This window comes from Herpailurus yagouaroundi, unplaced genomic scaffold (genome assembly GCF_014898765.1).
Source record: "Herpailurus yagouaroundi ecotype Mexico unplaced genomic scaffold, PumYag 28, whole genome shotgun sequence".
NCBI lineage: Eukaryota > Metazoa > Chordata > Mammalia > Carnivora > Felidae > Herpailurus > Herpailurus yagouaroundi.
This window is the reverse complement of record NW_024412376.1, coordinates 127,217,532-127,240,922: the sequence shown is the minus strand read 5'-3', so window position 1 is coordinate 127,240,922 and position 23,391 is coordinate 127,217,532. Positions and strand designations below refer to the sequence as shown.

At 37.1% G+C, this 23,391-nt stretch overlaps 1 protein-coding gene across 8 annotated transcripts in view; it reads left to right on the top strand.

Annotated features, from left to right (window-relative positions):
- The window catches only part of OCIAD1 (OCIA domain containing 1), a 28,164-nt gene that overhangs the window by 2,938 nt on the left and 1,835 nt on the right, over positions 1-23,391 (top strand). For 3 of the 8 annotated variants that reach the window (XM_040484127.1, XM_040484168.1, XM_040484135.1), the window contains exons 4-8: positions 8,311-8,364; positions 15,344-15,391; positions 16,373-16,508; positions 17,532-17,707; positions 21,832-21,984. In XM_040484127.1, coding sequence (XP_040340061.1) covers positions 8,311-8,364; positions 15,344-15,391; positions 16,373-16,508; positions 17,532-17,707; positions 21,832-21,984 — 567 coding nt within the window. Of the gene's footprint in view, positions 1-8,310; positions 8,365-15,343; positions 15,392-16,372; positions 16,509-17,531; positions 17,753-18,168; positions 21,654-21,831; positions 21,985-23,391 lie in introns of those variants that run through there. The other 5 variants (XR_005793211.1, XM_040484160.1, XM_040484140.1 and 2 more) reach the window with 5 other exon arrangements.

Sequence of the window (23,391 nt, the reverse complement as noted above, 5' to 3'; positions counted from 1 at the left end):
TTTTGTTTTTTAATACTTTTTTTTTTTTTTCAACGTTTATTTATTTTTGGGACAGAGAGAGACAGAGCATGAATGGGGGAGGGGCAGAGAGAGAGGGAGACACAGAATCGGAAACAGGCTCCAGGCTCTGAGCCATCAGCCCAGAGCCCGACGCGGGGCGAACTCACGGACCGCGAGATCGTGACCTGGCTGAAGTCGGACACTTAACCGACTGCGCCACCCAGGCGCCCCGAGGATTTTGTTTTTTAAATACAGGGATTATACGGGGCGCCTGGGTGGCTCAGTCCATTGGGTGGCGACTTTGGCTCAGGTCATGATGTCATGGTTTGTGGGTTTGAGCCCCGTGTCGGGCTCTGTGCTGACAGCTCAGAGCCTGGAGCCTGCTTCTGGTTCTGTCTCCCTCCCTCTCTGCCCCTCCCCTACTTCAGTACTCTCTCTCTCTCTGTCTCTTTCTCTTTCTCAAATACCAACATTTAAAAAAATAATAAATAAATAAATAAATAAATAAATACAGGGATTATGTTGAAAGCGACAAAACAGAATCTTACTTTGGAACAGAATCCTAGAGTTGCTTCATCTGGTCACTGAAGTCCTTTCAGATAAAGTAATTCTACCAAAAAAGTAGAAGGGAATTTTAGAAAGGGAGGTAACTTAAATAATTAAAGAAGATGTATATTTTCACCAGTTGGCCTGGCATTTAAATTTTATGAGACCTAGTCTTTGTCCTAAAGTAGTTTTTTTTTTTTTGTAATTGAGACAATGATAGCACATGAAACACTTAGGGAAAGATTAAGTACATGATGACTGTAGGAATTTTAAAAAATGACTGTAGGAATTTTAAAAAGGGATGAATTAATTGGAGTTGATTTAACTAAAAAAGGCCTTAGTAAACAAATGAGTCTTAACAACTAATAAGACTTGAGGTAAATGAAGAAGAATGTTGGAGGAACATTTAGATGAAAGGAATAGTGAACAAAGGCAGAGTCTACAATAACTTGATCTCTGTTGGAGACTTGAGGTTGAACTGATTGGAATAGAGATCTTTTGCTGGGGATAGAAAATGAACATAATACCAAGAAGTTAAAGATTTGCTTCATTATATTCTTTCGGTTTTAGGGCCAAGGGGTTGGTTTGTAAGTTTTTTTTAATTATTTTTTTATTTAATTTATGTTTTTAGTTTACATCCAAGTTAGTTAGCATATAGTGCAACAATGATTTCAGGAGCAGGTTCCTTAATGCCCCTTACCATTTAGCCCATCCCCCTCCCACAACCCCTCCAGTAACCCTCTGTTTGTTCTCCATATTTAAGAGTCATCTTATGTTTTGTTCCCCTCCCTGTTTTTATATTATTTTTGCTTCTCTTCCCTTATGTTCATCTGGTTTGTAAATTTTTAAAAGGAAGATTAGGTACCAGGGTTGCAGGACAGGTTAGAAGGATAAGTTGTACTTTGTGAAATCTGTTACGAGCTTTTGAAATTGTATCAGACGTACAGTCAGTGAGGAGATGTCATTGATTGTGGTGTCATTTGGACTAGGGCAGGTGGGATGGCATTGGAAGATTTTTTAAGTTTATTTATTTATTTTGAGAGAGAGAGAGAGGGAGAATCCCAAGCAGTCTGCACTGTCAGCTTGGAGCCTGATGTGGGGCTTGAACTCCCAAACTGTGAGATCATGACAAGTCGAAATCAGTAGTTGATGACCAAGCCACCCAGGTGCCCCCTGGAAGATTTTTTTTTAAAGGATACATAACATAGTTTTTAAACAAACTGACAATAGGGTGTATTAACTTCAGATGTCCAAATTAGGAGACCAACTAATGATGGCATTACTGATTAAAAAGTAGTTTGAGAGAGTTCCTGTTGGAAGGAGGAAACAAATTTAGTTGCACTTTGATTTCCTGCTGTAACATTTGATTGTGGAAGATCTGTAAGCAACTAGAGAGAAGCAAAGGAGTATGTGAGAAATTAGGGTTTGAGGTGTTATATTAGTGAATTCAAGGAATTAAGTATAGAAATAAAAGAGTAAAACTGATAATAGTACCTGTCATGTAGTTAATATGTAGAATGGTAGAATACATGATCAATTTGGGTAGTACCCATGGGTAAGGCAACAAGTGGTGGTAAAAGAATTAACAAAGACCAAGAAGATAATAGGAGCTCTCATAATCTTGTGCCTTTTGTCTTCAGTCTAATATTCAGAGACTTACAGAGCTTTCAAGCTAGAAAGAACCTGAGTAAGAATTAGATGATGATGCATCTGCAGATGAGAAGAATTGTTTTAGATTCATTGTCATCATGGATCAAAGACCTGTAAAAGGTTTTCACGGCTCATAGTTTGGGAATAATTTCTCTGGGAACATAATTGTACTCTGGCAACATATATTTTATCTTTGTAGATTGCATACAGTAGATAAAGTGATCTGTTTTCAAGTCTGTTGTTGACACAGAATTAAGGAAAAGACCAGTCTGGTACATGGGGGTTTGAGATCATTGTAATGTTAGGCTCATGGCCACATGGCTACTATGGTGTCTAGATAGATTTCTGGATGATAAATTCATGTTCCTGTACAAGTTTAACATTCTAAATAGCTCTAACAGCATTATGCTGAAAGTATTGAAGAACAGTGATCAATAGGCAGAGTACTCATATATGCCTGGCTGTTAAAAGTAGGGCATGTAGTGTATGAATAATAGAAGCCTCAGTAATTCTGTGTATTAAAACAGATTAATCACAGGGTGCCTGGCCAGCTCTGTTGGTAGATAGAACATGTGACTCTTGATCTCAGGGTTTTGAGTTTGAGCCCCATGTTGGGTGTAGAGACTACTTAAAGTCTTAAAAAAAAACCCAGTAATCACAAGTTAGAAAGCATGTAATAAGGAGAGGCTAAAACCCAGGTCGTTAGTTATATACCATATATGAGTTACTGGGAAATTACTGAATAATTTATATTAGTACATTAATAATGATTATTTTTATTTTATTTAATTTTTTTAATTTTTTTTTTTTTAACGTGTATTTATTTTTGAGACAGAGAGAGACAGAGCATGAGGAGGGGCAGAGAGAGAGGGAGACACAGAATCTGAAACAGGCTCCAGGCTCTGAGCTGTCAGCACAGAGCCCGACGCGGGGCTCGAACTCACGGACCGTGAGATCATGACCTGAGCCGAAGTCGGATGCTTAACCGACCGAGCGACCCAGGCGCCCCTGTAATGATTATTTTTAAAACAGAGATAGGCTAGGTGTTGCATATTGTAATAACATCAAATATAGAAAACAGAACCTTGGCTGTAGCCACAGATGATAGGCAATTCAGTGTACAATTACCAGGAGAACTAACAGTCATGCATCAGGGAGTTTTGTACATTAACATTTGTATCTTATAAGGACGTGTGTGTTTAACATATGTTAAATATGCAATATGTGATGTTGTTAACCTATAAATGAATTCATGGAATCCATGTTACTTTGGGGAGTATCATCTTATGTCCAGTGATTTTAAAAAAAAGGTGTGATGAAAATAGGAATGGGTAGAAAAAGTACTTACTAAGGTAATTTTTACATAATTTTTAGATCAATTAAATATATTCATCTTGGTTTAAAATTAGATTTGGTCTAGGGGTCATTTTAAAGTGTAGCTATGAAGGGATCTTACTTCTAGTTGCTTGACATTGTGGCCCTATGCACTAACAAAAAAATGGCTATACCCCTGCCCAAACATACAGGTAATGGAAGAATATACATAAGAGGTCAGTTTAGTGTGTATTACATGTTACAGTAGTTTTAAGTCTCTGGTATTATTGAAAAGATGTATGAATTCATACTGGTTTTATGCATCATTTATGGATTTTGTGGATCATATACATGTGTTCTACTGGTTTTCTAATGAAACAGTATAGTGAATGATGAGTATAGACTTTGATCCCTTGTCTGGATCCAAATCCCAGCCCCATCACTTATTTATTAGCTATGAGATTTTGGGCAAGTACCTGATGCCTGTATGCCTCAGTTTCCTTATCTGTGAAATGGGGATAACAACTCATTTCATGGGATTATGGGGATTAATTCAATTTATTTTGTAGGTGTTTTCTTTATTAAATGGTTAATGCTACTGTGATTAATGAAATAAAAGGTTCAGTTGGGTACTATTATGAATTTAATGTGGCATTTTGCTATTGTAAGAGGAGAATAGTTTAAGGAATTTTAGGAGTCCTTGTATTGGATATGGTTGGGACTGTGGTCATAATGCAAAATAGCTTTCAGTCAGCAGTATTATTCATTTGCCAAAAGAAACAGATTATTATTATTTTTTAATGTTTAATTTTGAGAGAGAAAGCGTGTGTACAAGGGAGGGTCAGAGAGAAAGGGGGACAGAGGATCTGAAGCTGGCTCTGTGCTGACGGCAGCTGATAGCAGTAAGCCTGATGTGAGGCTCCAGCTCACAAACCTTGTGAGTTCATGACCTGAGCCAGTCAAGACTTTGAACTGACTGAGCCACCCAGCTGCCACTTGACACAATAGAGCAAATAGAGCAAATAGAGTTGCGGGAGTTGAGGGAACCATAGCCTGAGGGCCAGTTCTTGAAATAGGAGTCATGCACCGCAGTGGAATAAGGCCATGGACCAGGGAGCCAAGAGACTTGGGTTTTAGTTTCAGCTCTACCACAGACTATCTGTGTTGCTTTGGGCACATGACTTGCTCTTCTGAGTATCCCTTTACTCCAGTTAAAGACTAGAAATCTCTGAAGTCAGTTTCAGTTTACTGTTCCCTTTTACTGTGGCAGAATACGTGAATTAGACTTTAATTCTTTTTTTTTTAATTTTTTGAATTATTTTTGAGAGAGAGAGAGAGAGAGAGAGAGAGACTGAGCGTGAGTGGGGGAGGGGCAGAGAGCGTGAGACATAGAGTCCAAAGCAGGCTCCAGGCTCCGAGCTGTCAGCACAGAGCCCAATGTGGGGCTCAGATTTGTGAACCACAAGATCATGACCTGGGCCAAAGTAGGACGCTCAGACAACTGAGCCCCCTAGGTGCCCCTCTTTTTTTTTTTTTTTAAGTTTATTTATTTTGAGAGAGGGAGAGTGTGAGTTTGCACTAGCAGGGGAGGGACAGAGAGAGAGGGAGAGAGAATCCCAAGCAGCTTCCAAGCTGCCAGTGCAGAGCCCAACATGGGGCTTAATCTCACCAATGATGTGAAATCGAGTCAGACTCTTAACCCACTGAGCCACACAGGCGCTCCAGAGAGACCTTAGTTCTAAACCGTTATCCTTTATAACATTAAAAGAAGTTAAGAGATTTATGCAAAGACATAGTGGTGAATGGCAAAACTAGTACTAGAATCTTTTGTTTTTGTTTTTTTTAACGTTTATTTAGTTTTGAGAGAGACAGAGCACAAGACGGGGAGGGGCAGAGAGAGAATGAGACACAGAATCCTAAGCAGGCTCCAGGCTCTGAGCTGTCAGCACAGAGTCCATCGCGGGGCTTGAACTCACAAAGTGTGGGATCATGACCTGAACCGAAGTTGGACGCTTAGCCGACTAAGCCACCCAGGCGCCCCAGTACTAGAATCTTCTTAACCAAACTTACTCTTTGCATTATACCATGTTGGCCTAAGGACAGTGAAATGGGGATAGCATTGTCCTTTGTAGAGACGGCCAACTGACTCAACACTTTTTATTCTTGTATGATTCTTGAATCCTTCATGTTGCAATTCTTGAATCAAGCTGAAGGAAAAGAATGATTACAAATTGTACTGATGCAATAATTAAAATGGACTTATCTTTCAAAAAACTTTAAATGAAAATACCTGAAGGTATTTTAATGAATCTTAAAGCATTTTTCTAGCAAAGGTGAAATCCATTTGTAAGTAGTAGACTAGGGATTCAGACCTTAGGGTTCCTGCAGATTGTTTCTGATGGCAAAGCTAATGCCCTCTTCTTTTTTTTTTTTTTTTTTTAATTTTTTTTCAACGTTTTTTATTTATTTTTGGGACAGAGAGAGACAGAGCATGAATGGGGGAGGGGCAGAGAGAGAGGGAGACACAGAATCGGAAACAGGCTCCAGGCTCCGAGCCATCAGCCCAGAGCCTGACACGGGGCTCGAACTCACGGATCGTGACCTGGCTGAAGTCGGACACTTAACCGACTGCGCCACCCAGGCGCCCCTCTAATGCCCTCTTCTAACTTTATGGATTTTAATCATGCAATCTCTAATAATTTGAACATCTTAATTACCTTAGTTCTTAAATTGTTCATGTATTCTAGATCAGAGTTGAACAAACCATAGCCTAAAAGGGCCAAATCTGTTTTTGTATGGCTCTGGGCTGAGAATAGTTTTTATGTGTTTAGTTTTAAATAGTTGAAAAAAAAGAAAAGAATATTTTGTTACATGTGAAAATTACATGAAATTTATGTTTGCATCCATAAATAATGTTTTAGTGGACTACATCTGTGTTCATTTGTTTACTATTGTCTTGGTGCTTTTGCTTTAAAAGTTGAGTAGATGGGACAGAGAGACCTGGGGCCCACAAAACCTAAAATATTTACCTCTAGCTCTTTACAGAATGTTTCCCAGCCCCTGGTCTGGAACTGTGCTGTTCAAGGTAGCAGCCACATGTAGCTATTTAAATTTAAAATAACAGAAAGGATACAAGGCAAAATCAACAAAAGGAAAGGAATATGGGGTGAACTCCAGAGGAGACCAGGGGTACCAGGCCAAGGCTTCCAAGGCTCCTCTGGTAGTGGAGTCACACACTAAAGGGCATGTAAGTTTCTCCAGCTAGGAGTTGGGATAACACGAATTACCTGTCGAGGAATTTCAATAGACTCAGTGCCTGGGGTTTTTCCTGGGGGCTGGTCACAAGCACACACCCTCAGTCTAGAAGGTACCAAAATTCCAGAGTCTTATAAGGAAAGCAAGTGTATTTGCATTAGCAGTTTAGGTGCAATGAGCCACTTACCATTCAGGTAAAGTTTTAGATCACTCACAGGGAACTGTTTACCAGTTAGATTCCCACGTATCAGCCAAGGACCTTATAAGGAGGTCTTTTTAAGAGTCAGTCTCAGGGCGCCTGGGTGGCTCCCGTTGGTTAAGTGTCCGACTGCTCACGTCATGATCTCAAGGTTCATGAGTTCCAGCCCCACATGTGGCTCTGTGCTGACCACTTGGAGCCTGGAGCCTGCTTCAGTTTCTATGTCTCCCTTTCTTTCTGCCCCTCCCCAGCTCACACTGTCTGTCACTCTCTCAAAAATCAATAAAACGTAAAAAACACTTTTTTAATAAATACATAAATGAAAAAGGATAGTCTCAGGGTTCCTATTTTAAACCTTTTCCACACACTAACTGGAAAACATGGATACAGGCTATTCCCATCATCACAAAAAATTCTGTTGGATAGTGCTGGTGTTGAAAACAGTGATTTTTAAATTATGAGCTCTTTTGAGATTCTAATGGAGAGCTTTGGATTTTTCAGCCTGGATTCATACGCGTATATATACATATATAGATACTTTTTTTTTTCATGTAGTTGACACTAATATTTTGTAATATATAATATTTCATGTAGTTTTAAGGAATTCACTGGTTTAGAAGAAAAATCTATGCTTGTTCTTGCCCCAGCCACAGTATAATTGTAGACAAATAACATTTTGTGTTTTGGTTCATGCAGCGTACTTTAGAACTTGAAAGATTGAGGTCTGGTATGAGAGACAGACTATTAGAATCTGGAACCTGCCATTGAAGTAGCTGTATGGCCTTGAGCAAATTACTTAACATCTCTAAGCTTCAGTTTCCATATCTTTAAAAGGTGGTAATAAAAAGTACTGTATGTTACAGAGATAGTGAAAAGTAAGTGAGAAAATGTACGTAAGGCGCTTAGCACGGTCCATGGAGTTGAGTAATTATTCAGTAGTGGCTCTTATTTGTAATAATACTTCTTGCCTCTTGTTAATGTATTCCTTCTTACCGAATGCAGAGTTTTTAGTCACTATTTACTGTGTTGTCTTAATTGATACTAATGAATGGTTCTTTTAAAGCCGGATCTAGATGGTTCTTGATTTAGGTTCTTTTAAAGTCAAATGTAGATGGTTCTCGAATTATATTGTTTAATGTTTTGTAATATTTTCTTAAACTTAAAATGTTCCTTTTATGTTTTTATTGACTATGTATAATACAACTTTTAAAAATGGAAAAATCTTTTTTTAAAGATCTTAATTGTGCAACATACTTCCTAGATGGTTTTACTGATACACATTTTTCCTAATGAACTCGGACAAAATCTGTTTTGTTGATGTTGACAAATTCTTTTTTCTCTTCTAGCTGTGCCTTTGGCTGCAACAAGTATGTTAATCACTCAAGGATTAATTAGTAAAGGTAAATATTTAAACTTCAAATTTACTTAGCATGTTAGTTTCCTCATTTTTAGATAAAGTGTAATGTATTAAACATGATCACTGATACACTTCTCAGGAGAGTTATGTGTCTGTGGACCCACAGACTCAGATGTCTTGATTTGAAAATTTGATGTTTTCCTTTGCTGTAGCAACATTAACAGTCTACAAGAGCGAAGTAACTAAAAACCTGAAGAAGGTTTGCAAACAGCTAGAGAGACAAACCTGGTCTGGGAAAGGCCATCGACATCACTGTCACCTAGGATCTTGTTAGAAATGCAAATTCAGGGGCTCCTGGGTGGCTCAGTCGGTTGAGTGTCCAACTTTAGCTCCGGTCATGATCTTGCAGTCTGTGAGTTTGAGCCCTGCATCGGGCTGTGTGCTGACAGTTCAGAGCCTGGAGCCTGCTTCGGATTCTCTGTCTCCCTCTGCCTCTACCCCTGCCCTGCTTGTGCTCTGTCTCTCTCTCTCAAAAAATAAACACACATAAAAAAAATTTTTTTTTAAAGAAATGCAAGTTCATGGGCCCTATCCCAGACCTCCTTAATCAGAATCTCAAGGTAGGGCCCAGGTATCTGTGTTTTAACAAACTTCAGGTGATTCTTCTACACTGTCTTAAAGATCAGTGGCTCCCTAGCTCCTTGAACCAGAGCTTTGTCTTATAGTATGGAGAGGTGGGGGGACACTTTTTGTCCCAGATTCTCTTGGCGTGAATATTATGGTGCATTCATGTGTGGATATTGAGTGTAATTTTTAAGTCTTTCAGTATCCACATGTTAAAATTAAATGGTTATTACATTTATTTTGTGAACTATATATCCTTGGAATGAGGTGTCCCAGAACAGGGTAGAAACTCTTGGAGCTTTTGAGCCTCGGTAGAGTAGGAGACTGGAGAGCTTGAAGGTTAAGGCAGAAGTGGTAGTGGTTAGGAGAATCAGATTGTACCTCCTCATTTAGACAGACCTTCTAGCTTTAACAATAAAATCTCACCCCTGCTGTTTTGTTTGTTTTTGTTTGCACCTGCTTGGCTTGGTATATGTGCTGCTGAAGCCAGCACCCTGCTTGACTTAGAAATGCCTTGCTCCTACACATAACTAATGATACAGCTAACTGAAGCAGAAATTCCCTTGTTTTAGTTGCAGATATTTCATGATAGAACTGCTTCTGGATAAAGTGAATCCCACTGAAACTGTTAGAACCTGTAACTTAGGAGGCACATTTTTCTTACAGCTAAAATCTTCCTGGATTCTTAGTCACCATTTGGTGATTCATTATTTGACTTGTCATCAGTGGCAGTTTGTGCCTCTGTGGTTTCATTTGCAAAAGTCATACCATAATCAAGAGTATTGTTCCAGAATCTGCCTCTGTAATTGTCCTTAATGTCTGAGCCTGGAGCCTTACAGTAGAATTCCATTATCCATTTTTTAGAAAGATTGAATTGCTGAAAATGATTTAACTTAGTTTATGGAATCATGTTTATTATATAATATGTGTAATAACTGTCAGTTTGTTGTTACTCTTAGGGTTTTGATAATTTGGAATAAAAAATATAAAAAACAACATTGAATGATATATTACTCAGGTAACTTTCCCAGGATTAAGACGTTTTATTATTGTTGTATTAAAGATTTGTTTTGGGTGCAGTATTCTAATAAAAAAGTCAGTCTCAAAGAAAGAGATTGGAGGGTGCCCGGATGGCTCAGTCAATTGAGTGCCCAACTTCCACTCCATTCATGATCTCACAGTTCATGAGTTCGAGCCCCATGTTGGGCTCTCTGCTGTCAGCACAGAGTTTGCCTCAGATCCTCATCTCCCCGTCTCTCTGCACCTCCCCTGCTTGCGCTCGCTCTCTCTCAAAAATAAATAAGCATTAATAAATAAATTATTTAAAAGAAAAGAAAGAAATTGGAAAAGACTTTAGGAAGAGAATCCAAAATCCATCAAGACATTTTGCATTTAATCAAAATACCTAACGTTTTGTATATGCTTTCATCCACAGTGTCATACTCCACGTAGTCTTAGCTGCTCCATCACTACTCAGTCTCTTTCTATGAAAACATTTAAACATGTCCGGGTCTGTTTTAACGTGAGAACATGAAAAAGAAAAACCTTTCCTCCTGTCCCTTTCCAACTCTTCCCAGCTGTCTCGCATTTGAAGCCAGACTTCATGAATGAGCACTTCACTTTTAACTTCTTTTAACCCATTGCAAAACCCATGTGTCAAAAAATTCTGCATATGTTCCAACATTTACCAAAACTTTTAAGTTTATTTATTTTGGAAGAGAGAGAGAATCCCAAGCAGCCTCCATGCTGTCAGCACAGAGCCCAGCGTGGGGCCCAGTCCAAGAGCCGAGAGATCATGACCTGAGCCAGCATCAAGAGTTGGACACTTAACTGACCGAGCCACCCAGGTGCCCCTGACATTTACCAAAACTTTGAACCGTTACCAATACAACCTCCTTGTTACTTAAATTCCATGGGCAGTTTCTGTTCTTGTTGGTTATAGGACTTTAACCAGTCTTTGAAACATTCTCTCCCCTAGGCTTCTATGACAGCATATTCTGATTTTTCTCCTGCCTGTGGCACCTCCTCCATTTTTTCATGGTTTTTGGGTGCCTGATCTATACTATACACTGTTTTTAGTAGCTAGCACTAAAAGACCAAAATCTATGATCTGTTGGTACTTAATATTCTAGTGTGGGTTTTCATCCTCCACCTGTGTTCTTCAGAATTCTGCTTTGACTTTCAGTCTTCAGTCCGTATATACACTGTTAACCCGGTAATAACTGGGCTTCAGAGACCATGTATTGCTCTAAATCCCCATGATTATCCCTAGCCTAGACACCTGCTCCAGAACTATATTCTGCATATCTTTACATGGATGGACCTCCTCACAGGTTCCTCACACTGACATATTGCATCCCAAACTGAGTTCATTTCCGCGCCCCGCGGCCGGGGGGGGGGGGCGCGAAAACCAGTTTCTCTATTTTCTCCATGTCTGAATGGTATCACTCTTCAGGACACTGAGACATTATCCTTAACTTCTACCTCTTATTTGCCTTGTGGAATAAATGCCCATTCTAGTCCAGCTCTTAAATATCTCTGTGAACTGTTCACCTCCATCTGCACAGCCGCTATAATTAATGCCACCATCTGTTGTCAAGAGTGTTGAATTAACCTTCGACAAGTCTATTTGCCTCTATTCCTGCTACTTCCCTTTAGGAAACAGCCGACCACTGGGCACAGTGCATGTAGTAGATACTCAGATATTTGAGTGGATAAATAAGACCACGCTGTATTGCCTTCATTCTCTCTCTAGACTGTAAAAACTCTGTGAGGTGGTAAAGAGAGCATCTTGTTCCTTGTTCTGTTCTACTTCCTAGTACATAGTGTCTGTTGTAAGCGGTATGTAACTATTTGGTGACAGAATGAAGGAACAACTCTTTTGTATGAAAGTGGGTATTGTTACCATCTTCCTTTTCCTCCTTATCTCACTTGTGTAACTGAGGCTGATAGCATAATTTAGTTCTGTTTTTATACTTTGTATATGTGAAATTATACAAGTACTCTTTTGTGCACTTTTTTTCAGTGTTATAAGATTTGTTCAGTGGTATATCGGAACTGGCTTATACCACCTCCAGAGAGCTGGTTGTTAAATTTTTAAGAACTTGGCAAGCCAATTTTTAAACTATTGATAGCTGACATCGGTCATGGTGCAAGCATTTATTCCACGGCAGCTGATCATTACAAATCAGGACTGGTTATTTGGAGAGCTGGTTTTCCAGCACATCGCTAGATTCACTCACATTGTTGCATGTAATTGTAGATTATATATTCTTGTTGCCATGTAGTTTTCTGCTGTGTAAATACACCACAGCAGCTTATCCATCTTGTACAGTGGCAGTTGGGTAGTTCACAGTTTTGACTATTACAAATAGTTCTCTTATGAATACAGGCAGCATCTTTTGGTAGACATTTTGCTGGGTCGTAGATTATGTATATATTTAGCTTTGGTAGATAACTGCCAAACTTTCTAGATTGTTCAGACCTATTTACACTCTCACGCCAATTTATTAGTAGAGTTTTATTTGTGTCACATTACCACCAACACTTCCTATTTCCAGAATTCTGGCCATTGTGGTGAGTGAATAGTGATACTGATTGCATTGTGGTTTTAATTTGCATCTCTGATGACAAATGAAGTTGAGGACCTTTTCTTTTGTTTATAGCTCACTTGAATATATTCTTTTTTTGTGAAGTGTCTGTTCAAGTCTGTTGTCTATTTTTCCATTGCATTTTCTTTTTCTGTTGGTTTTGTGAGAGTTCTCTGTATGTTCTGAAAGTGAGTCTTTTGTCAGATACATGTATTGTGATATTATTTTTTTTCCCACTGATTAACTAGTTCTCAATATGATCAAGTCTAATTTATCATATTTTTTTATGATGAGGGTTTTTTGTGCTCTGAGATCTTTGGCTATTAAAAGGACATGAAGAGGGCCGCCTGGGTGGCTTGGTCGGTTAAGTGTCTGACTTCAGCTCAGGTCATGATCTCACGGTCCGTGAGTTCGAGCCCCGCGTCAGGCTCTGTGCTGACAGCTCAGAGCCTGGAGCCTGTTTCAGATTCTGTGTCTCCTCCTCTTTCTCCTCCTCCCCTTGTTCATGCTGTGTCTCTCTCGGTCTCAAAAATAAATAAACGTTAAAATAAATAAATAAATAAATAAATAAATAAATAAATAAATGGACATGAAGAATCTCTTATGCTTTTTTTCTATAAGCTTTATTTTTTTCCCACTTAAATTTTCAAGTATCTGGAATTGTTTTTGAATACAGGCATATCTTGTTTTGTTGTGCTTTGCTTTATGGCACTTCACAGATTTTACACTCTTTACAAATCTCTAAGGTTTGTGGCAACCCTGCTCTGAACAAGTCTTAGCACCATTTTTTCAATAGCATTTGCTCACTTTGTGTCTCTGACATTTTGGCAGTTCTCACAATATTTCAGATGTTCTCCTTATTGTATTTGTTGTAGTGATCTGTGATCAGTGATTACAACTCTAAAAGCTCAGACGATGGTTAGCATTTCTTAGCAATAAAGTATTTTATTTTTTAGACATAATGCTGTTGTACACTTAAGATTACAGGGGCACCTGGGTGTCTTGGTTGAGTGTTTGACTTCAGGTCAGGTCATGATCTCTCGGTTTTTGAGTTTGAGCTCCGTGTTGGGCTCTGTGCTGACAGCTGAGAGCCTAGAGCCTGTTTCAGAGTCTGTGTCTCCCCCTCTTTCTGCCCCTACCCCATTCATGCTGTCTCTCTCAAAAATAAATAAAACATTAAAAAAAAGATTACAGTATAGCATAAATATTTTTATATGCACTGGGAAACAAAAAAAAAAATCATTTGACTTGCTTTTTTGCTTTTCTCGCTTTATCATGGTGCTCTTGAACTGAACCTTCAGTATTTCTGAGGTATGCCTATGTTGTATGAGGTGGGATCAAGGTACATTTTACCCCCTTATGTTTATGAAGGTGACTCGGCACCATATTTTGAAAGAACTGTCTTTTTCACTGTGTGCAGTGTTGCCTTTTTCATAAGTGACTATATGTGGACCTGTTTCTGGACTCTCTTCTAGTTTTGGTCGGTTTATCTGTTCTTGCGCTTAGGACAGTCTTAATTACTCTAGCTTTATCATAGATCTCGATATTTGTTGGTAGTCCGTTTTCCATTTTTTTGTTGTTTTTCAATATTGCCTTGTTGTATTTCCACATGATTTTTAGAATAAGTTTTTCAACTTCTAGGAACACTGTCTTTGATTTTTAATCGGGATTGCATTGAATTTATGGAGAATTGCCATATTTACAATATTTAGTCTTTCATTTCATGGACATGGTATGTTCCTCCCTGTAGCTTTCATTTCTGTCCGTAAGTTTTGTAGTTTGCAGGGTACAAATCTTTGAAATTTTCATTAGATTACTCCTGAATCTTTGATTGTTTTGTATCTTTCAAAAAGTGTGGTTCGTTTGTTTGTCTTTAGTATATAGAAATGATACATATATTTTTTTGTGTATTGACTTTGTTTCAAGTGATCTTGCTAATAAATTCACCTGTGCTAATAGAGTATAGAGTCATTTGGATTTCATTTTTCTCTTAATGTTGGATTTACTTGGTTTTCTCTCTCTTTTAAAAAAAGGTTTATTTAATTTTGAGAGCGAGAACTAGTGGGGGAGAGGCAGAGTGAGGAGACAGAATCCCAGGCAGGCTCTGTCTGCACTGTCAATGCAGAGCCAGATGCAGGGCTTGAACTCAAAAACTGAGATCCTGATCTGGGCTGAATGAGTCCAGCACTTAACCGACTGAGCACCGAGGCGCTTTGGTTTCTGTTTTAAGTAGTTATATCTTTTTTTTTTTTTAAACGTTTATTTATTTTTGAGACAGAGAGAGAGACAGAGCATGAACGGGGGAGGGTCAGAGAGAGGGAGACACAGAATCTGAAACAGGCTCCAGGCTCTGTGCTGTCAACACAGAGCCCGACGCGGGGCTCGAACTCACGGACCGCGAGATCATGATCTGAGCCGAAGTCGGCCGCTTAACCGACTGAGCCACCCAGGCGCCCGGTAGTTCTAGTCTTAGACCTCTCTGGGGTTATGGAGAGAGCTAATGTTGTCAGGTAGTATTTAAAGGTAGTCCATACTGATCTTCCCTTTTATCTTTGTGGGTTGCCCAAAGCTGCTGAGAAATAGATCTGTCTTTATACTGCAATTCCAAATTTATTATTTTGTCTCACATTAGAAGAGATGAAGATTATGATTCACAGAAATAGTTTGCTTATTTGTGTCATTTTCTTACATTTAGCATAAACATTGGCATAAACCTTTTTGTTTTAATAGAAAATGAAATATTCTAATTATGTAAATGTGTCTATCTCCAATAGTGTTACTCAGGAATATCTACCCTTTTATCTTCAGGAATCCTTTCAAGTCACCCCAGATATGGGTCCATCCCTAAACTTCTATGTAAGTATGAACAACCCTAGTTTTCCTTTCTAAGTAAAATAAGTAGTTTTTACCAAATGTTTTATCTCATCTAACTCCTAGCCATTATTTGGTGTATTTGTTTTGACTAGTTTGTTTAAGCTTTTCATTAAACAGACTGACTACCTGGGCATTAAGAATCACAAGTTACTAATAGGAATTTTTTTCTTTATAATATAATAAAACTATTCCTCTTAAGTGATGTGTAAGGAGACAGTATCTTAAAATAAATTCTCTTGGTTTATGAGGAAAGAAAGTTGTCAAGTAGTGATGAACCAAAGTAAAGTGTCTTAAAATTAAGTCCAACTTTTAAAAATCTCTTTACATTTTAAAGCGTAAGCAAGCATAATTTACTTACATACTATAGTATGGTTTATAGGAAAGAAGCTAATAAATTGCTTTAAAAAAGAGCGCCTGTGGCTTTTCTATGAATCTTCCCAGGTTAGCCTCTCTTTTATATTGGAAATAAACACATAATGATGCAACACTAGCCATGTTTAGGTATCACTTCATAATTCATTATTTTAAGGGATTTGTTGCACCTTATTTTAAAAACAGTCTTATGAAATTAGCAGGTCAAATGGTAGCATTCCCATTTTACAGGAAAAGAAACGGCCTAAAATCCTTCTGATTAGGTTAGAACTCTGCTTTAATTCCACATTTCTGTTATACTTTTACCACGTCTTTCCTGTCTATATTAATAATTAGTAAAGTAGAATTTATATATCTTAAAGCAACTTTATTTTGGATTATTTTATTTTGTGAAAGTGAATTATATCTACAGACTCTGTTTGCTCCAAGGCTGATGTAATGGTACTTGTACCATTATTTCGAGAAATGTCAGTCTTCCCGTACCAACGACCTCTATTCAGGCTCACATTTCTTAACAGCTTTCCTTTTAGGAAAGATTTTTATCTAAATGGACACATTGAGTCACATTTTTTGTTTGTTTTTACAAATAAGTTGCTTGTATCATGGGATATTTTGCTGGAAAGCTTTCTTACGTGAAAACTTGCCAAGAGAAGTTCAAGAATCTTGAGAATTCCCCTCTTGGAGAAGCTTTACGCTCAGGACAAGCACGGCGATCTTCACCATCTGGGTAGGCCAAACTCTGATTTTTATTAAAGGTTTTTAATTTTAGCTAAAAAAAATTGTAATTGGATATTGCCATAATTGAGGGCATGAAACATTGCCTAACCTGAAGGACCATTGGAAACTTGCCATTTTCCAGCAAGCTAAAACTATTTCTGTTTTACTTGGAGTAAAATTTGTCTGCTTTTGTTTTTATTTGTTTTTGTTTTTTTAATTTTAATTATTTATTTGAGTAAACTCTACATTTAACATGGGGCTTGAACTTATGACCCCAAGATCAAGAGTCTCATGGCTTTACCAACTAAGCCAGCCGGGCACCCCTACCTTTGTTTTAAATAGAGAGTTGCATCCTATCGGGAATGCTAATCCCAGAATAAAGGATTTTAATTTGGCAAACACTTTTGATTACTATATTTTGGACTTTTCTTTTAAATTCCCAAATTTCATCAGTCCCATCTCTTAATCCTTCTGTTGTTATGTATGTACATTCTCCAAATTTTTGTTTTAATTATGTTAGTATAAATAAATGAATCCTGTCCATCTGGATAGGTAGATCAATCATGTAATTAAGTAGATTTAATAGATAAATTATTATAAATGATAAAGTCCATGAATGCTAGTAATCCTTATGTATCTGCCTTAGCTAAATAGTATTTATGGCCTGCTAGCTATGGAAGTAACTTCCCAATTAATGTGGGAACTGGACATACTGGACATATTTCTGATTTGAAGTACTTTTTTTCTAAGAACTTTAAACACATTAAAAATGATCTCTGAAGCTTAGGGATTAGAATATTGACTAATGCACTTTTCTTCTATATTAAGAGTGACATTTTTAAGCTGTATAAATGGGTCAGAACATATTTTTAAGGTTTTTGTGGTGGAGAGAAAGACTTCATTTTGCTATCATAAATGACCATGTTAAAATTACACGATTCCTTTAGAAAATAAGATAACTAGTTTTTATATGTTGACACACTTCTTAGGGTGTAGACAGTAACTTGTGTTTCTTATACAATATGAATTACAGGCACTATTCTCAGAAGTCAAAATATGACTCAAATGTGAGTGGTCATTCATCTTTTGTGACATCTCCAGCAGCAGACAACATAGAAAAAGACATGCTTCCTCATTATGAGCCAATTCCATTCAGTGCTTCTATGAATGAATCTACTCCCACTGGTATTACTGATCATATTGCCCAAGGTAGAAACTTCTCTTGAAATGAATTTCAACATTTTATGGTCCAACGTATGTATAAACTTTATTTGATCACCTTTTCTGCTGGATATCACCTGTATGTTCCACCACCACCCTAAACTCAGCATGTTTGTTGTGCATTTGTTTCTTCCTTCATTCTACATTTTGTGACGTCCAGTAGATGTCAGGCACTCAGCTAGGTATGGAAGAAGTGTAGATGAATAAGACGTGGTCCTTGTCCCTGAGAAATTCTCTTAGACTGTTAGAAGATACAGAAATATAAGGAAAAATTACTAATGTGTCCCATTAATTGAAAATACTAACAAACTTTAGTGATCTAGCAAAGACGAAGTGCTAAATTGGACCTCAGGGAGGCTTCAAAGAAGTTATACTTGTTAGGCTGGTCTTAAAGGCTTTCAGCTTTTTTGTCTATAATGTGAGAAAAATAATAATTACCTGCCTTACAGAACTGTTGTCAAGTGAGAAAATCCATGTGAAAATGCTTTGTGAAGTTTGTGTAAATACTAGCTTTGAAGATCACAGAATGTAAGTGAAACACCATCAACTTTGGATTAAGGCCTGGATTTGAATGATTGACATTGGCTAGCTATGTGACTTTAGGCAAGTAACAAATTTGTGATTCCTTCAGTTTCTTGATCTCCCGAATGGAGATAATAATACCTCTCTTAAAGAGCTTTTGGAATCAGATGAAATAATCAGAGGTAATGCCTGGCAAGTAATGGGCTCTCAGCAGACATTCATTTCCTTCCTTCGTTCTTTCAATCTAGTTTGCGGTGAAGAGTAAAGAATTAGAAAGTACAGGTTTGCAATTCCTTAGCTAAAATCCTAAAATCCAAAAAATTCTAACAACCACAAAGCTTTATTTTTAAACATTTTTGTTATTTATTTATTTTTCTAACATGGGGCTTGAACTCTCGACCTTGAGATCAAGAGTAACATGTTCTATGAACTGAGCCAGTCAGGCGCCCCTACAAAGCTTTTTTAGTAATTAAACTGATGATAAAATCTGACTTAATTCATTTTAGACCCTGACCTACACTGACATAAATCTATTTGTAATCTTTATCTTAAATGTGATTTTCCTGCATTTTGTAGAAATATAAATGTTTGTTTCTGCATTGCTGCTTCAAATCACTGAATGGATGGATAGTAAGCAATATAAGGGCCATATACTATGACATTTTTCTAAAATCTGAGAAACTGAATTTTGAAAAGTTTCTGACTATGAAGGTTTGGATAAGGGATTGTGGATAGAACGTTCTTTGAAAACGCTTCCTTTGATGCAAATACCATAAGCCAGTAACTGTAAGGAACAAACAAGGTTAAAGGAACATTTGAGCTTTTGTTGTTTAAGCTGGGACAGATTTGGGTCCATGTTTTAAGTTAAAGGGAGAGAGGGGAAACAGTGGGAAGGGAGAAGTTGATTATAAGTCAAGGTTCCAGAGGTTGTAGAAGGGGTTCTAGGTAGGTCAGAATATAAAGTAGCCACTAAATACATGTAGCTATTAAATAAAATTAAATCCGAGTGCAAATTCAATTCCTCAGTTGCTTTGTAAGCATTTCAGTTCAGTAGCCACACGTGCTAGTGGCTGCTTTGTTGGAATGTGCAGATACAGAACATTCTGATCATTTCAGAGAATTACATTGGCCAGCATTGCTTTAGAGCAGGATGGGGTGGGGGTGGTGAGTATTAATTAACCTTTCGGAAAAGAAGAGACAGGAGAGAATGGAAGTTACAGTAATTAAAGACATTCGTAAGTGGGTGGAAGTTGTCGAGAGCCTTGACTTTTTTTTTTTCCTGAATGGTTGGAAACAAAGACCTCCCAATTAGAAAGGGAAGAAGGCTGGCAGATTAGGAGAGTGGTTAGTTATTATTTTATCTTCAGAGGCAGCTGTTCTATTTCTTACTGCATCTCTCATTTTGCCAGACTCTCAAGTCCGAATCCATTCTACTTGGATTCTAGCCGTGCATCACCTCTTCCTTTGTAATGATTTTCATCTTTCCTTCCATTTGCATTAGAAAATTCCATTCCACGTTACATAATTCCTTTTCCAAATAAAAGCAAACAGACAAAATGCCCTTTGGTATCTGCCTAAGGACTACAGCAAAGCCCATATTTCAGTATATTTTATGTCCTCCAGAACAGCCATCTCTCCATCCACTGCTCTGCTTTCTCAGCCCCTTCTCTAAATCAGGGTTGCCACTCTTCGACTTCTCTCCACAGGGGCCAGTCGTGGCCTCCTCTGCTTTGCCCCAGGTGCTGTCCTTCCTTACCAGGACACTCTCCCCTTTTGTTTAAGTCCTGCCTGCCCTATTTCGTTCTGCTTTCTCTTCCCAGAAATTGAGAATTATTAATCTTTCAAAGTAGAAAGCACTCCTTCGTAGCTGTAAGGAGACTTACCATAGGTAGTTTATTACAGTTAGATTTAAATCAGTGCTGTTTTATATTTTATTCCTTCCAGCTCTTTATAACCTTCCCAAAGTAGTAAATCATGCTCGCTACACAATGCAGAATATTTTCATTGGGCTTTTGTGAGTGGAAAAAATTCTCCCTAATCTTCTGATTTATGTTCCATCATTTGCCACAATTTCAGAACAAAGAAATATTTTCTTTCTGGTGAGAAAAAGTATTAGACCTGGAAGGAACTTTAGAGATCGATAGATCATCTAGTCAAACTTGCATATTTCACAATTGAGAAAAACTAAGATTCAGAGAAGCTTAGTGATTTGCCCAAGGACATTCAGTGCTTGTCAGCTAAGTGGGAATGAGAATTGTGGGTTCCTAACTAATAATCTAGTACACAGTTTCCTTCACAATTTAAAAAATATCACTTACGGTGAAGGGAAATTAATTTAATAACTACTCATTACCAATGAAATGTAAGTGCTTTTAAAATCCAATAAAGTTTATAATATTTTTATTTGCATTCTTTTTTAGCAAAAATTTAGTTTTCAAGAATGGTATATAGTATTAAGACTAGTTAGAAGTTTAAAGCCTTTTTGCTTTGTATCAATGCAGTATACTTTGTAGCAAAATAAAAGGTTATGGTTGAAAACATTTAATGTATAGTTATGTTGATTTGAAAATTCTGATTATTTACTGGGATCTTCCTGTGGAGTTCTAAAATTCCACTTAGATAAAAACTTCTTTTTAAAAAATTATTTTAATTAATATGATTATGTTAATAAAATGATACACCCAATTTGTGTGTAAAATTTTGAAAGATACTATTTTTGGAGTGGTGTGTAAGACTTTTGTAAGTTAAGTAGTTGACTGAATGTCATGTTGGCATTGGTTAATTTCTTTTAAAGTATTTATATGGCTTTTCTTGCTGGTTATACGTTTTGTAAACTATGTGTAATATTTGTTCCTGTCATCTAATATTAGGAGTAACCACTTCCTGATTTTTTCGTCAGTTTTTGACTCTTTAATGATATGTATTCCTACCTTGACTCTCCTTGGGAGAGAGAAAGAATAAATGCTGGTTCCCCGGCCAAAATTATCACTGCCGCTTTTTTCTGCCTTAGTATTGCATCCATTAGATCTGAGAAAAATGATCCGTGCTGTCATTAAAGTCTATATTTTATACTTCTCAGTATGTATTTTCAAGTGTTTCTGTTTAAGTATAAAGATGGTAAATTTTTTTTAATAGTTATAGTTATTTGCATATAGGCTCTGGTTATAGGAACATTTAACTATACCAAGTAAAATGTGTACTATATCAGGTTTTGTTCAATTGTCACTGGTATGCTATATTTCCTTTTAATTATATAAAAAGTGTGAATAATTTTCTAGTTTAAAAACTAACATTTTCGTGAATATGAATTTTGCTGGCATATATTATGATATCCATTCTTCTGGCCCTGGTTACTTTTTAATTTTTTTATGTGGATTTTAAATTTTAGAAATAAAAGCTTAACAGTGTACAAGAAAGTCCATTTTAGTTTTGTAATGATCTTGGGAAAAATTTGGGATGGTGGTAATAATTTGAGCCTTTATTTTACTTTATTCTGTTTTTATTGTAGGTAAGAAGCATTTCTAAAATGTAGTTGCTTTGGATTTATTCAAATCCTTTTATCGCCATTTATTAACTGTTTGTTGTTTTAGGACCTGATCCCAACCCTGAAGAAAGTCCTAAAAGAAAAAATATTACATATGAGGAATTAAGGAATAAGAACAGAGAGTCATATGAAGTAACTTTAACACATAAGACTGACCCCTCAGTCAGGCCTATGCAGGAAAGAATGCCAAAAAAAGAAGGTATGATAGTTTAGTATGAATCACTTTACTCTTTAGGATTGGAAACTACAGCATTAGTTTAAAATATTAATTATACGAATATGTGATTTAACTCCTCAAGCAATTAACAAAATAACCTTTTTTTTTTAAAAAAGAATAGCTATCAGTTAACAATTTTTCCTTTTCTGAGGTGTTCCAGAGACCATTTGTGTTAGAAAATAATGAAGTCCAGATGGTAGTATGACTTAAGACAATGAGACTAGTTTTAACACATTGTAGAAATTATAAATCCATTTGAATGTTTTCTCTTATCAGAAGTCACCTTGGGGCTTGATAATGTTTTTTAAATGATGCATCTGTTGCATAAAACCGTATCTGGTGACTTGATAATGGGCTGTAATGCCACTTTTAGCAGAAGTGGAGAATCATGATTGAGTAGTGAAATTGATTTTCTTGTATGTTTTGTGAAATTGGAATAAGAGTTATTTGCCTTACAAACTGGCTTTTAGGGCACTTCCAAAAGAGGAGTTTGACCTTTTTTTTCCAATAGTACTTTTACTTTATAAATTTAAAAATCACAGTTTGTTTTAATTCCTTTTGGAACTGCTGTACATTACCCAAAGTAAATTTTCTGGCACAGAAGTTTACCCCTAATGGAAGAAGGCATTTTGAATTGGGGTTTGTACCTGTTTCAGTGTTAGAGTTTCACGATGTCTTTCTTGAGGAATTTTAGAGGGTACGTCAGTTGTTTCAAGGTTTTCTATTTACTACTGTAAAAAAGGGAAGGAAGGAAGGAAGTCCCTGGTACCTTCTTGAGAGTCCTACACCACAAAGAACGCAAAAATACATAAAAATCTTTTGTATTTTTTATTATGATTGTTCTTTTAGAACCAATTTTTAAAATTTTTTTAAATTGTTTATTATTTTTGAGAGAGAGAGCATGAGTGGGGAAGGGGCAGAGAGAGAGGGAGACACAGAATCCGAAGCAAGCTCCAGGCTCTGAGCTGTCAGCACATAGCCCGACGCGGGGCTCAAACTCACGAGCTGTGAGATCATGACCTGAGCCAAAGTTGGATGTTTAACAGACTGAGCCACCCAGGCGCCCCTTAGAACCAATTTTATTTCTAATCAGTAGCAGTTGCTTCATTTAGAATTTTGTTTTCCTAACAATGTTGGATAATATTACTGTCATGGTATTAGTGTAAAAAAAACCCAGCTTTCAAATATATTTGTAATAAATACTTGTTGATGTTTATCATTAAAGAAGCTTTAGCATAAACATTATGCATTCAAGTGGCCATTACTTTGTAATATGTAAAGACTTATTGGTACTTGTTCACTAATTAGAGGATTTAGACTGTAAGCTCCACGAGGGCAGGCAGTAGCATTTCTCTCATTTCTGTAATCTTTTTCTGCACAACGTAGTAC